At 35.3% G+C, this 15,984-nt stretch overlaps 1 protein-coding gene across 2 annotated transcripts in view; it reads right to left on the bottom strand.

The window, feature by feature from the left end:
- Positions 1 to 15,984, bottom strand: part of ITPRID1 (ITPR interacting domain containing 1) — a 115,797-nt gene that overhangs the window by 49,064 nt on the left and 50,749 nt on the right. For both annotated transcript variants that reach the window (XM_023639473.2, XM_023639474.2), the window contains exons 8-9: positions 13,104 to 13,672; positions 8,772 to 8,829 (exon numbers count right to left, since the gene is read on the bottom strand). In XM_023639473.2, coding sequence (XP_023495241.2) covers positions 8,772 to 8,829; positions 13,104 to 13,672 — 627 coding nt within the window. The remainder of the gene's footprint in view (positions 1 to 8,771; positions 8,830 to 13,103; positions 13,673 to 15,984) is intronic.

Here is a 15,984-nt window from a genome sequence, read left to right as displayed (position 1 = left end):
GAGAGGAATATTAAAATCTCCCGATGTGGAGGAAGATGTTGGTCCAAGAGTACAAAACTGCAGTAATGCAAGATGAGTGAGTCTTGAGATCTAACGTACAGCATGATGACTGCAGTCAATAATACTGTATTGAATATTGGAAATTTACTAACAGATTTCATGTTCACTCATCACACACACAAAAAAAGATAACTATATGAAGAGATGATATGCTAATTAACATGAATATAGTAATCATTTCACTGTGTATATGTACATCAAATCATCACATTGTACACCTTAAATATAGACAATATTTACTTAAAAATTAAAAAAATAAAAAGAGCACAAAAGTTTTGGACTAGTGATGGGGAATGGAGCAGGGAATTAACAACAAAATCTCCCATTTTTATTGTGTCAACTTCCTATAGTATTGCCAGAATTTTTTGCTAAGTAATGTTATGAAAATAACATATGTACATGGTAACAAAAGAAAAGCAAAAAATGCCAGTTAATTTAAAATATTAGTCCCCCTTCTGGTGAGGCTCTGCCACTACCAGTTCCTTACACATTCTTACAGAAGCATTCTACGCATACTTTTCCTCTCAGTAGAAATAGATATACTCTTTTAACACAAAGAGGTGTCTATAGAGAAGTTTTTGCACATATTGTTCTTCCCTCATTTCACAACTGTATATCTCAGAGACCTTTCCATATCAACACATAAATATCTGCCTCATTTTTCAAAATAATTTCTGAATAGATTTTGTAATGTAAGGATATACAATAATTGTTTAAAGCAAACATATTTTGGAACACAGCCTGCCTCGAGTTGTTATAAACATTTTTGCAGTAAAAATCCTTGTAGGTATATTTGGGTCTCTTGATAGGTCAAGTTCCAGAACTGTAATAGTTGCATCAAAGTTGCATACACTTAAAATTGTGTGACATCGACAGATTATACTTCAAGTAATTTTGATTTAACTTCCAACCAACACTGGGTGAGTGTTTGTTTTATGTTTTTATTATCACTGGGTATTATTAAACCTTTAAATGTATGCTAATTTGATAAGTGAAACACGTTATCATTATGGTTTAAATTTGCGTTTCTTTAGTTTCAGAGACATCGATCATGTTTTACCATTTTTATGGAGCTTGTATATTTCTTCCTTGGACTGTCTATGTATTTTCTTTCCTTATTAATCTAATAAGATTTTGTTGTTGTTCTCATTGATTTATAGGGACTTTTTACAAATTCATAAAATCAGCCTTGATATATTGGATGTTAATTCCTTGGAATACAATGATTCATGATTGTTAAATCTTAAATGAGGTATAAAATTTTGATTAATTTTTAAAAGTCTCCTCATTTTAATATTTTCTTTTACCTTGAAGTATACTTTATTAGATTTTAATATTATAAACTCTGATTAGTTTTTGTCTTTACTTCTCTTTCATCCTGTGTCCCACCTTTCACAGTAGTTTGTTGTAACAAAATAGAATGTAAGCAAACGATTATTGTAAATTTTATTTTTTATTCCAACTTATTTTGTAATTATTTACTTATTTCAAAAGTTTTAACAATAATTAACTGACTTTAGCGGTATGTTTTATTGGCTTTTTCACTTGAGTTCATTTTTTCCATACCCTATTTTAATTATTCTAGAGTACTTTATTTTGAGTAACATTGTAATCAGTCAGGACATTGTCCCAGAAGGGTAGTGAAAAATATACTTCATGAGTCCTCCTTTGAGAATGACTTTATGCTGCCCTTCCATATAGAAAAGAGTACGGATGGGTATAAAATCATTGGTTCACATTTTTCTACTTCTATATTGTATGTATATTTGTTTATTCCCATCTGCCATTGAGTATTGCTAATGAGAAGTTTAAGTTTTTTCACTTTGTAAGCAATCTGTATTTTTCTTCCTGGAAATTTGTGGGTTACCCCTCTCCCTGCCTTATCCTTCTACTTAATACATTTTACCATGACGTTTAGGTGTTCTTGTTTCATTAATGTGCCTGGACTTAATAAAAACTATTTTTGTGGCAATATTTATTTATTTTTTTATTAAATCAAAGTATTACATACACATAAGAAAAATAAGATAATACTTGAAAACCATATAATGAAAAGAAATTCCCTGAAGGTAATTGCTTTTAACCCCTTCCACTTGTGATTCTTTTGGTTATATAGTTTATTTCTAAATAATATACTTTCATTTCTATTTTTTGACTTATTAGCAACAACAATAATATGTTCCAGATACTCTTCTAATCCCCTTACATGAATTAACTCTTCTGATCTTCACAACAACATTATAAATTATGTTGCTATTATTTTACCTATGAGGAAATTGAGGCCTGGAGAAGTTGATTGACTTGCACTAGGTCAAGGTTTTTAAGCAGTGAAGCTAGCCAGAATTTGAATCTGGATCCATCTGATTCCATTATAAGGATAAGATTTAGCTAATTTACACTGCTACTCCCCTCCGTTTGTCCCTATCATCCATCTATCTATCATCTCTCTCTTTCTCTCTCTCATCTACCTATCGATCATCTATCTATACTTTTTGCTCTTTCTCAGTTCATCCGTTTTAATCAGTATTCTGCCTGTCTTCTATCTAAGGTGAAGACACTAGTGCCCTGTGCTGAATATTTTCTATTTGCTTCTCCAGATCCACTCTCCTTTCTTCGCCACCCTGCTCTGTGTGTGTCCCCTATGGACTATCAATGAGCTTCCTTGATCTCTGGCTTCAGCTTGGGTTTGGCCCCTGGAGATTGGAGGACAGGAAGAAAGGGCACTTGGAGCATTTATTTTCCTACCTGTCTCACTGCTAGGTCATCCACAGCTTGGCCACTTACCTCTCCAGAAAGTCAGAGTTTTGTAGACAGCTATTCACTCCAGGTTCCAGGCACTATTCCTTCCCTTGCCCCTACATGGTCCTAAAGTGGTAATTTCTCCCTAAGATTTCTAAACCTAAGATTTGACACCACTCGTTGGTTTTGCTAAAGCTTGCTCATACTTTTGTGGAAACCACTCCCTGGTCACCCAGGTTGGGTGCTGTCTGTTTTCTTTTGGGAGGAAAGTCCCTATCCTTTCCTCTGACTTTTCTTCAGACTTGCCATCTACCACTTCTCAACAGCTATATTTCTACCCTCAAAGTGTTGAGTTTCATGATAGTCCCAATTTATGTGACCAGAATTAAGTCTCCCTACTTGTCTCTTTGTTAATTCTCAAAGCTGAAAACCAGTCAACAGCGTTTACATTGTCATGGCTGTGCAAATATGATTCCCTGCAGGGTCAGGAGTTTTGTCAGGTGTCATTACCTTTTCTTTATGTCCATTGTCATCAAATCGTGTTGGATATCATCAATTTTAAGACTCTCCCTATTTATGTACCATAAAAAAGAGAAAGAAACCTCTGCCAATTAAATTATGACCTGCCATCAATTGTAAGATGTATTTTGATTTCAGGGAAAAATTGTTCATCTTATAATTGACAGTATACTGTGATCAACTCTTCTCTTGCCTTCTTGACCCGCTCTTGAGCAGTTCTCAACCTGGAGTCATAGTCCATTCTACAGGCTGCATTATTGTTCTCATGCATGAACCATGTGTCTTCCCGCTGTGGAGGAGTCATTTCAAAGTTGTGCAGTGCAGTACTTAAGAGTGCAGACTCTGGTGCTAGATGGGCCAAATTTGAAACTTGGAACCGCTTTTTACTATCTGTTAGACTATGGAAAGTTATTTAACCTTTCTGTGCTTCAGTGTCCTCATCTAATAAATAGCGATAATAATAACACCTATCTCAAAGGTTTATTTTGAGTATTAAATAATATAATGCATGTGAAATGCTTAGAACAGTGCCTGTCACACTGTGACTATGTTTGTTAAATTTAGTAAGTTGCTCTGTGAGTGGTCTCCGTAAAGACTTCTTACTGCTCAGGGTAAGAATGTTAGCATCCCCAATCCTCCTCCAAATGATGGAATGGGGACACAGCAGGGCATTAGTGTTGGCCAATGAAATAACGTTTATCAGTCTTTTCTCTCTCTCTGCAACTCGTCCCCTCTTCATATACATGGTGGGCTGAAAGTTTCAGGAGTAGTGGAACTGGTTCCTATAATTTCCTTAGAAAAGTTGCCTATATAGATTTGTCACACATTGCCTTTGTATCTGATATCTATCTTTACAACCTCAGTCAAAACTAAGACAAGAAGAGTCCAAATCTAACCACCTGTTACATCTATGTGCTATTCCTTGGCTCTGTCTTCCTTGACATTTTGTTTATTATATTCATTTCTTTTTCCACTCAATTCTTAAATAATTTCTCACACATGTCTCCTACTTTTATAATTCAGTTGTTTTCCTGCAGTATTCAATCTGTCACTTACTGTCTTCATTGTATTTTTTTGAGTTATATTTCAATTTTTCTATTAGCATTTTGGTATACCTCTGTAATTTTTTAGTGGTTGTTCTATGTCCTTAAAATTTCAGTCTACTTAAATATGATATTGTACCACTTCATGTAAAATGTAGAAATCTTGCACCTGTATTGGTCCTTTACCAATCTCCCCATCCTCCATGCTATAATTGTCATATGTATTACACTGACTTATGGTACAAACACCACAATTCACTGTCCATCTTTAGTCTGAACAACTTCCTTTAGCATTGCTTGCAGTGCAAGTATGCTGATAATGGTTTTGTTTTCTTTTATCTGAAAATATCTTTATCTTCATTCTTGAAGGATACTTTTGCTGCATATAGAATCTAGTCCATCATTACTGTCTTCTGGTCTCCATTGTTTCTAATGAGAAGTCTTTAGTTATTCAAATCTTTATTCCTTTGCACGCAACATGTAATTTTTTTGTACCTGCTTTAAATATTTTCTTTTTATCTTTGATTTTTATCAGTTTGACCATAACACAGTTCAAGTGTGGTTTTCTGTGTATTTTCCTACTTGGAAATTGCAGAGCTTCCTGAATCTGAAAATGTAAATCTTTGAGCAAATTTGGGAAATTTTCCACCATTATTTCTTCACAATTTTTGTTGTGCCCAATTCTCTCTATCCTTTCCTTCTCTGACTGCAACTGCATGTATATTTGATCTTTTGATATTGTCACACAGGTTCTTGAGACTCAGATAATTTTTTTCATATAATTCTTATTTTTTATTTTTTAATTTTTATTTTTGAGAAAGATTGGCCCTGAGCTAACATCTGTTCCCATTTCCCTCTATTTTATATGTGGGATGCCTGCCACAGCATGGCTTCATAAGTGGTGCATAGGTCCATCCCTGGAATCTGAACCAGTGAGCCCCAGGCCACTGAAGAGGAGTGCGCAAACCTAACCACTGTGCCACCAGACTGGCCCCGTCATATAATTTTTAATGTCTTTTTTTTTCCTGTTCTTCAGACTCTGGGGTAATTTCTACTGAGATATATCAAAGTTCAGCAAGTCTTTCTTTTCCCATTTTCTATATGCTGTTAAGCTCACCCAATAAATTTTGTGTTTTAGAAACTATAGTTTTCATTTATAGAATTTCTATTTCACTCTTTATTATAATTTCTATTTTGCTTTTGAGATTTTCTATTGTTACATTCGTTGTGAGCATATTTTCCTTTACATCCTTCAGCATGATTATAATAAGCTTATCTGTTCATTCCAACATCTGAGTTTTCTCATGGTTTGTCTCTATTAATTGTATTGTAGTTTTTCCCTGGGTATAGTATATATTTTCTTGTTTCTTCATACTCCAGTAATTTTTTATTGCACCTGGACATGGTGAATGGTATGCTATTTTAACAGGCAGGAAAACTGGCTGGAATTGAATTCCAATTGGAAATACCAGTCCACTTCTTTTAGCCTTAGCTGAGATTCTTGAAGTCTTCCCCATGTATGTTTAGTCTAAGAATTGGCTAGAGACTTGGGCAGATTTCACACTCAGACCTTGAGGTTTTTTCCTCTCTGGCTCTCTTCTTTCTGAGATTTCTCCACTCACTTTCAAGCTGTTGTGATTGTGCCAAACCCTGTCTTCTGATTTTTTATAGCCAGTAAGACTACTAATTTCTATAAAAATTTTAGAATGGGGTCAATTAGATCCTGCCCTCAGGCTAAAAGACTTAAACAGGAAACCCACCCAGTGTCATTTTTCCAAGTATTGATGGCTTCACCACTATCTACCTGCTTTTGGTCACTCTCCAGTGCCTTTAGGTAGGAGTTTTTAAACTATTTTGTCCAGAGTTTAGTTATCTGTGAGAAGGTTGGTCTGTTAGGGGTTACTCTGCTATTATAAGAAACAGAATGAAACATTGTGTATTTTATCTGCAAGGAATGTTTACTCATGGAGATTCTTCTCTTACATAGACACAACGTCTTCATACATCTCATTGAGAATATTCATTTCTGAGGATTTCTAATGATTCTTTGTAGTCATTCTTTTATTGGTAGGCATTTCTTCTGAATAGCCTCTGAGTGTGAACTGCTAGATCTTATTGTGGTAATTTTGCTGTGTTCGCTGATTTTATAAAGTGACAGGTAAGGTATGTCTTGTCCAATTTGAGAGTTAAGTGAGATTCTTTTGGAAACTATCACCTTAATGTGTTAGTACAGTTCTACAGTGGAGTTGTCTCCTTAATCCTTAAGTGAGCCTTTCCTATAGAGTTGTTTGCAAATTCACCCACAATATGTCCCACACAAATTCCTCAAGGCTTCTGGAATGTGGATAGTTGACTCCCCCTACACCCTTTTAAAAGGCACTGTTATATATTTCCTCTTTATATTTATATTCCTTTGTCATTTCAGTGATAATTTTTCAGGAGTGAAGGGAGGATGGTATATTTGTGACCTTTGGTCCCTACCTTTTATAAGAGGTGGTTTTGCTCAAAATCATTAGAAAAATGTTTAAATACACTTCTTAAGCTAAGATTCAAAGTATTGTGCATGAGTAGATAAAATATAGTCTTTAAAATTTCTTTTAACAAAGTTTTAAAGGTATTTGAGGAGTTCATCACATGCCTTTGTCTATTTGTGTATATATATGTGGCTTAAAATCAAATTTATTATTATGTTTTATGGTTCTGTGGGTTGATCCAGCTCAGCTATGCAGTTGCCACTTGGATTTCTTCATGCAGTTGCATTCAAATGGCATCTGGGTTGGAGTCATCTGAAAATTTGACTGGGCTGGACATCTAAGATGGCTTATTCACATGGGAGTTCATTCAAGACTGTCCACCAGAGTGCCTGCATGTGTCATCTCCATGTGGTTTGGGCTTTTCACAACATGGGTGCTGAGTTTCCAGAGGCAATGTTCCAAGAGCAGGTATCTTAAGAGCCAGGAAGAAGCCAGGTGGGTTAAGGGCTATGCTCTGGAAATAGGACAGCATCACTTTTTGCCATATCCTATAGGTCAAAACAGTCCATGTGCCTTCTTCTTTTGAATGAAGTCATCTTTTGAACTTTAAGTCAAAAATTCATTCATGAATATATATGAATATATATTTATTTATATATATATTATTTATTCATATATATATATCAAAGTAATAATTTCTCCCTTTCTCTGTTAATTGAACTAGTTTTACTTATTTTTTCTCAGTCCTCGTTTTTCTTGGTTTACTAATAATGTTTTTGAAAGTAATAAAATCAAATTTGCTTTACTATAATTTAGATTTTCTCCATTAGGCTAACCTTCAACTATCTTACTTTGCTCTCTGAATTTAAGATTAAATGTAGATGAGTGCTTTTGCCTAACTTCTCAAATCATTTTTTGGAATGATTGGCATGACTTACATGATATCAGCAGACCTCTTAATTGAATGTCAAGGAAGGCAGTTCCTATTGGCAAGGGGACCTCCAGCTTCATTGAGAAGCATTCAATTAAATGGAAAACAGATGCTTATTTTTGTCTTATAAACCTCAATGCAGGTTATGTGGTAATTACTTCAAAGAGCAGGATAACAATTTATGTAATCAGCAGGACCCTATAATTACTAATGCATAATTTCTAAACAGCATTTAGCAAAATGAGACCCATACATACACTTTGTAATGAAAAAGATGTGTTTGACACCACACTAAATTAAATTAAAAATTTGCATATTTTCTTCCAGGAAATGCACTAGCTTCATCTGCTTTATTTTGCTTCACTAATCCCTGCCTACTTTTAGCTCTGTTATAGGATCACGGAAATGCTGAATCACAACGATGGCTGAATGGGCACATAAGAACCCAGAGTAGAAAAAGACTTTCTTCCCTGTTGTCTGGGATAATATAACATTCTAGGAGATGATTTGCAAAGTTACATCTAGGCAGTTTGTTTCCACTGAAAGTCACTTAATTTAAAATATGTGCTGGCAGAGAACTTAAAAACTATCTGCACTTATCTCTTTATTACAGATGGAAAAACTGAGGCCCAGTAAAATGATATGACTTGTGCAACATCAAGCAGTTGGCAGGAGGAGCCAGAAAGTATTCACCCAGTTAATCCCAGTCCTATGTGACATCCATTCCACTATCCTGGTCGGATCATATAGAGTTAATGTTAGGCAAACCACATACTACATTAGCCCCAGGGATACTGAACATTTCTGTAGTAAGTATGTTGAAATTTACGTGTACACTGCTAGTAGGTTGTTAATATAGCAGGTAGAAACAGTAGTAGTAGTAGTAGATATGGCATCTCTTGAAGGTAATTTAAGTTCTACCTATTAAGAAAGTTGAGTACCAGTTATTTACATTCTATTTCCCAAAGACCACTCATGAATTTGCACTTCTTGATGAATTCTTACCTACAGTTCCTGAAGTCGCGTCAAGAGGATTACCAGTCTCTTCTTCAAAGCTCTGGACCTGAGGCACCAAAATGTATCAATCTCATTAAAAATGTTTTCATAATAAATTCACTTCATTTATTGAATCAACATATAATAAGTGCCTATTGGCTACTGCTAAGAGGATTAAACACGATTTCTGAACTCCAATAGCTTACAGTGTGCTACAGGCAGGTGGCATGTAGAAGGCACTCACAAAGATTCAAACAACTAAAGGAGTTCCGGAGAGGCCAAGGGAAAGATCACTTCCAAATGGGAGGAATAGAGGTGTTGCCTGGAAGACGTGGCATTTGAACTGAACTTAAATAATAATATTATCATTCTAGATTTGTTTTGTTGTTCCTAAGGAGCTTTAAATATATTTGGAGAAAGCAAGTTATTTAAGCTCTTTAAGGAATTTATTTACAACTTGGTAAATTTAGGGAGAGCAATTCAGAAAATTCACAACTTAGACAGCTTAGACATATAAAGCTTAGACAGCTCCAAGAAACTTGATTTCTCAATTGATAGAGCAGAATTTACTTCTAAAATTCTTTTAAGAAATGAATAAATATTACTAATTTAATAAGAATAATTAAAATTATTGTCAAAACAAAAACTTTTCTTCAAAAATAATAATATAGTTTACTATAGAAATTTCATAAATATAAAAAGTTAAAGAAGATAAAACAGCTACTGTTAATATTTTGGACTGTACCTTTGCAGGTTTTCTTTTTAATACATTTATTATGGATGTAGTTGTGTCATCAAATTTTTTCACTGGCAGTTTGGAGGAGGAACTTTTTTCTCACATGATAAATTTCTTTGAAAACACCATCTTTAATGACTGCACAATTGGCCATATTTTGAAGGTACATTAATTTACTTAACAATTCTCCCAATATTGGAATGTTTTCTAAATTTTGCAAACTGAAATAATGCTGAAATAAGTATCCTTGTACTTAAATCTATTTCTACATGTCATATTATTTATTTGAGGTTGATGTGTGAATATTGAAAACTGAATCAAAGGACATAAATGTTTTAAACCTTGTGGTACATGTGGCCAAAAATGACGTTTAACCAAGGAATAAACAGAGAACCATGAGGATAAAGCTCAGCAATGTAAGAAAAATATTTATTCCCTCCTTTTAATCCTTCATCTCTTTTCTTCAAAGAAGTTACTTTATACTTGTAATTAATTGGACATAATTCTTAACATTATTTTTATTGGTTTTGTAACACAACTCAAACCAGTCTGTATCATATAAATTTTCAAGTACAAGAAGAAAATTCTTTTTCTGTGACCATCATCATGGAGAAAAATCCAGTCAGTGCAATGTAAAGTACATATTCTCTATTGAAAAAAAACAAAACTAAAAAAAGTCCCAATAATTTAAAATGCAAACCAGGTGTATTCCTGGGTTTTTCACCTGACTCACATTTATCAATAAATTTAAAAACAAAGAAATAGTTATAACTTTTGAAACATTTCCCTCCTATTCAAGATGCCAACTGACACTGTTTAACAATATGGGTAACATTCTTACATGCGAGTCCTGGAGAGCAGGATCTCCATATGCAAGAGAGAGGGCAGGTTAAAGATGTTTTACTGTAGATATAAAGGAGCTTCCTGCCTTGAGTTTACATTTGCAGAAGTTTCATAAGTATTAAATTCTCTTAATATGTTTTGAAATTAAAAAAAAAGGAACAGACTCAGTTTGACTAAGTAAAATTAAACACAAAAAATATGTTGATTTTAAAAATCTATGCCCAATTTTTGTTGGAATCATAATTCTGAGACATGAGCCAAATATTGCCAAATTCAGCCTTTAGGAAGACTTTAGGGAAAACATCATAAATTGATCTGGAGGCAAAATTAGGCCAATCATAGTTGAAATTCTGATAGCTAGATATTTAAGTACATTGGCTCATGTTTTAAATGCCATGAAAATCTACCAATTTCACACATATTTTGCATTTCTTGTAATTGAGCTTTTAAATTTGCCATTGAAAAATGACTATTAAATCTGGCATTAGCTCCCATTTAAGATGCAACCCACCCAAGCTTCATTTACTCATCCATTTTTATTGAGCGAAACAAATATTTTCCCCCCAGTCTGTGTGATGAGGATGTAGTATTTTAAATATATTTTTTAGAAAAACAAAAAATTAAAGTGGGAAATTTCTTTTATATAATTTTGAGGGCTCTCTCTGCCTTAGATACACATACAGCCTCTCACACACACAAATCTGAGTGGATATTCAGGAAGCAACATAAGTGAAGTTGGCCATGAAGTTCAACAGAATGTTCCATTTTTCTATGAAAGCCACCCACAGACTAAATTAATATTATCAGGCACTTTTAATGTTAATTTACTTACAAGCATTTACTGAGTACCTACTATGTGGCAAAAAACATGTGAGTTTGTATTATTTTGGTATCTCTGTTCTTCCTTCCCATCCCCATAAGTACTAACAAAGGTTGTCCTTGAATAATTGTCATTTAAGAATATTTGAAAGTATATCATACAAGGACTGACTGTCTCTTCCTAGTTCTTTATGTTGAATGTGATGTTTACCTCTCCCTGTATTCTCACATATGGATGACGTACAATGAACATTATTTTCCTCTAAGTCAGTCTAGTCTGAAGCAGAAAAATCTTAGTAAGGGGACAGAAGAGTCTAACGAGCCTTGCCGATGGGCTGGAGTTTGGTGAAATTTCTTGTTTGCATCCTGGGTAATAGGGCAGCCTGACTAATGAATTGCAGATTTTCTTGATACTCTTTACAGTAATTTAACTATTAGTTTGGTAATTAACTAATCTTTGCAAGAGTGAATGAAAAGAAAATACTCTTTTTTAGTGCCATCTCAGTTTATCTTCAAATCAGGGCACTTGACCAAAGGTCTGTTCATTTCCTCTATTTATAATTTTTATTCATTTTTAAGCTACTGCTTTAAATTTGCATTAACATTTTAAGGATCTTAAAATAATTTTTGACATACAACATATGTGCATATAAACATATATACAGAGACATGAAGATCATTAGTAGCTATATATTTTGAGGAAACTTTTATCTTTGTGGGTGGGGAGGGCTATCAATAGACATATTCATCTAACTCTCGTTCTTCTTTTAAGGTTCTGGTTAAGCCTTCCTTCCTATTAGTTCCTTAATCCTTTCAGCCCCCTGGCTGGTTAAGAACCACTTTTCTTGCTCCCCAGATATCCCAAACATGTGTCTATAGTGACATAAAAATTTATCAGTAAAGCTGTCACTGTCCTTACCATGTTATTGATTGCTGTGCCCATCCCTGCCACTGCACTGTGGTTCCCTTGAGGGCAGAGTCTGTGCCCCCCAGCCCATCAGAGTGCTTTGCATGCAGAGGGCTCAAAGGAGAGGTGCCTATATTGCATATAAATATCCTGCCACACTTCTGGATAATTTACCTGGAAAGAGGGGAAAAGCCTTTCTCTTCTGTACTTCCTGGTAATTATATTTAAGCATAGAGAAATGAGTGAAAATGTATATACATTTTTTTTAAAAGATTGAGAAGTACAGATAAAGATGTCATCTAAATGAGGGTGAAAATTAGCATGAGTGAGTGAAGAAGATGGGGATGAAGGAGCAGAGAACACACGAAATGGAGGTCAAGCTATGTAAATATCAATAAATCTCAAAGCTAACAAACAAGATACTAATCTCATAAAATCAAAACCAAACCCCAGTTCCCATGTCTTTGTCAAAGGTTCTGCATTAGGCATCGCAGGGGAAATATTTCTAAGACACACCCCTTGAGAGCAAAATCTGGTCCTCAAGGAGGTGACAGTCTTGTGGGGGAGATGTCATAACATACACACACAACATACACACACAGTCTCTTCCACAACAAGCTGTCCCTGCCAAGCCTATGAGAACACAGAGGGGGAGCGGCGGGCAAGTTTCACTGAGTGGGAAGTAGTTGAACTGACCCTCAAAGAAGGTGAAACATGGAAAGTTAGGGAGAAGATAAAAACATGAGATGCATAGTTAAACACTGAGCAAAAGCAAAGTCAGAAATAACCCACGGATTCAATTGTGAACAAGAAAAGGAAAAGGAATAGTTGAAAACAAAGGCTGGTTTCATACTAGTGTAGTTCTGACTGAAGAAACTAGAATGACCTTAGATATCCTAGACTAAAGAGGAGTTTGGAACAATGAGATGTAATGCTGAGGAGATGGAAGATGAAGTTAAATGAGGGCTGGAAGGCAAAAGATGCATTGGCAAGGGTTATTTTCCTTAGAAGTTGAGCACATAGGGACAACACTGACCTCTTCCATCTCAAAGGAGTCTGGTGCTTTGCCCGCAAGACGAGACAAGCTCTTAAGCTTGTTAGTCTGAATTGAGTTCTCCTTTGGAGTTCTGTCCTTGACTGACCTCTCAGACACATTGGAAGGATGAGCATTCTTGGCCAACATGGATGAGTGAGTCTTGCTCAGAAGAGCTTGGGGAGGATGATGAGGTACCAAGTCAACACAGGTTTGGGGAGACTGATGCTCTGCGGAAGGAGACAAATGACTGTGGTCATAGCTGTTTGTCCCAGCTGGTAACTCTGTTCCACACTCTCCTGGTTTTGCAGAGGGAATGGAAAATCTGTCCCTCATGTTCAATGACTCTGATGCTTCTGGGCTACAATCCCTCCTAAGGTTTTGCTTTGAAGCTCTCCTGAAAAGTTCACCCATTCTTCTCTGATGCTCTTTAGCTCCACTCACTGAGGTTCTTTGCACACTTTTTCCTTCATCTTTCTCTTCAGTTTTGTTTTGCAGAATGTTAACATCATTCAGCAAAGATGAAAAGGCATTGGCCACATGGTCCAGAATTTCCAACTGTCGGAAACGGCCTGAACAACACAAGGAATACACAATTTTTAGACTGGGTCTTTTCAGTGAAATTGCATTAATGTAGTCAAAACTCAAGAAGTTCATTAACGTGTGATTTTCAAGACGGGAAGGACTTTAAGCTTTTGGAACTCCAGTTGTTCTCAGTACATGCCACTGGTTATTATGGAGGTATTTCCCCTGCATAATGAGATATCACTATGTTATGGGGAAAGGAAATACCTTTTATATTTTGTTGAATATGCATAACTATATAGAGTTATATATACCTATAGTTGTTACATATGAATCCATAAAAACTATAGGCAAGGATGAATCTTGAATTTAATCTTGTGTATTAAACTAAACGTCAAAGAGTGAGCCCAGCTCTTTCATATGAGTTGAACTCGAGTATTCTTCCACAGTTTTAGGTGGTAGATATCCTCATCATTGCCTCCATCATCTCCATCCATACTGTCACCAGGGAGTGCGGAAAGATCATGGCGTATGGAGTCAGAAGGCATGACTCCAAATCCCAGGTCAACCATTCACTGGAAGTGTGACCACAAAGTAAATGAATTAATAGATATATGATGCTCAGCCCTTTGTCAGGAATACGGTAAATGGTCAGTTTCTTCATGTGGAGAATGAGGGTAACAATACCTGTGTTACGTATCTCACATTTGTTGTGAAAAACAAAATGCTATATAAATATCATTTGTTAAAATTATAAATGTGCAAGACTCAGGACAGGAATATAATGTCCTCAGTCTTCCAAGAGAAGATAGTCATTAATGTGAAAACCCATTCTCTGTGAAACCAGCTCTTCAACTTGTATGTCTTTCTGGATGGTCTGGTCTCAATCTTTTAGGCAATATGCAAGTATTGACAATTAGCATATTGGGGGTACCTAATGCAGCAAGAGCTAATGTGGGGACACATTGTCACTTTGAAAAAAAGTGGTGAAAAACATTTTTGCTATCTCCAGATAATAAAACCAAAGTAATGGAAAAAGAATATTTTGTTTTTATTACACAGCCTTCTCTCAACTCCAGCAATAACATGCAGGGTTGCATAATTCAGCAACGGTAAAGGCCACATTAGTGGGTAAGGATGCTGTCCTCTATCCTGTTGTTTGCACCATCACGGCAATGCTACTGACTCTTCCATGATCCTATACTGGTATTTGTTTCCTTCACTTGAAAGGGAAAAATATTGACTATTCATCCTTCTACTCCAAAAAATGTGATGGGCTTCTCACAGAGGACTGTGATATTCTTTCAATACCTGGAGGAACTCTCATGTTCTGGATGCTTTCAGAAGCATTCTCATTACATTTCCCCCTAAATTCAGCTTTAGTTGAGGCTAAATCCCTTTTGCCCAAAGTTATGACTCAACACAAGTCTACTTTTACGATTGTCTTAACATCCATCCTATAGCAGATTTTTGTACTTAGACTAAGAGAAAACCTATCAATATAATTGGTTCAGTCAATTCAGAGAACACAATAATGTGAAGCATTGGATGAGTGGGATTTTTTTTTGCCTTTGGGTAGATTGAACAATGAACCAATTGATTCCCATCCTCTCAAGTTTGAACCTTTTGTATTGACTTTGAATAAGATATTTTTCCATTCTGTCTTTAGAACAACCAACGAATTTTATTATTTTTTGTTTTACATTTGACCCTCTCAGGTTTCTTGAATCAAAAGTGTCCTGGTAAGTATTGAGTGAGAATAGTTACTATGCACAGTGTTAGTGCTAGTTAGAGCAGTGTTAAGTGGTGGGAATAAGTAAGGGCCCATAATCACCGGATTGGGGGCCAACTCTTGCTTCCTCTATAATCCGTGTGTCAATTTCATCTGTAAAATGTTTACTTCACAGATCAGCTCAAATGCTCCTCAAATATTGACAAGTGTTGTTTTTCTCCCCAAATGAAGAACTGATCACAGAACTTGCATCTCCCTGTGGCTTGAAGGAGAAGACAACAAAAAATAATAGTAATTTATTCTAAAAGGTAAAGAAATGTTACAATGCAGCACTTCCAAATTTATATACTCTTTTTAAAAATTCTCATTGTTGAGATTTTTTAGACCCATTTTATCTACCTGAAAGCAGAGGAATCAGAAACTAAAAGAAAAAAATCTAAGATATTTGTTTGAGGGAAATACTTTATCTCACTTGACTTTCCTTTTGGTGAATTGACTTATTTAAAGGAACCTATTTCAGAAATAGAATTTTCCCATTTTCCCTAGTCCAGAATTCTGCAAACTCTATTCCACAGAAGAGATGTTCCTCAATGCTCTTCCAAGAGGGGTTCTTTATTTCGGAGGTTT

This window comes from Equus caballus, chromosome 4, assembly GCF_041296265.1.
Source record: "Equus caballus isolate H_3958 breed thoroughbred chromosome 4, TB-T2T, whole genome shotgun sequence".
Lineage (NCBI taxonomy): Eukaryota > Metazoa > Chordata > Mammalia > Perissodactyla > Equidae > Equus > Equus caballus.
This window is presented reverse-complemented; position numbering and strand designations above follow the sequence as displayed.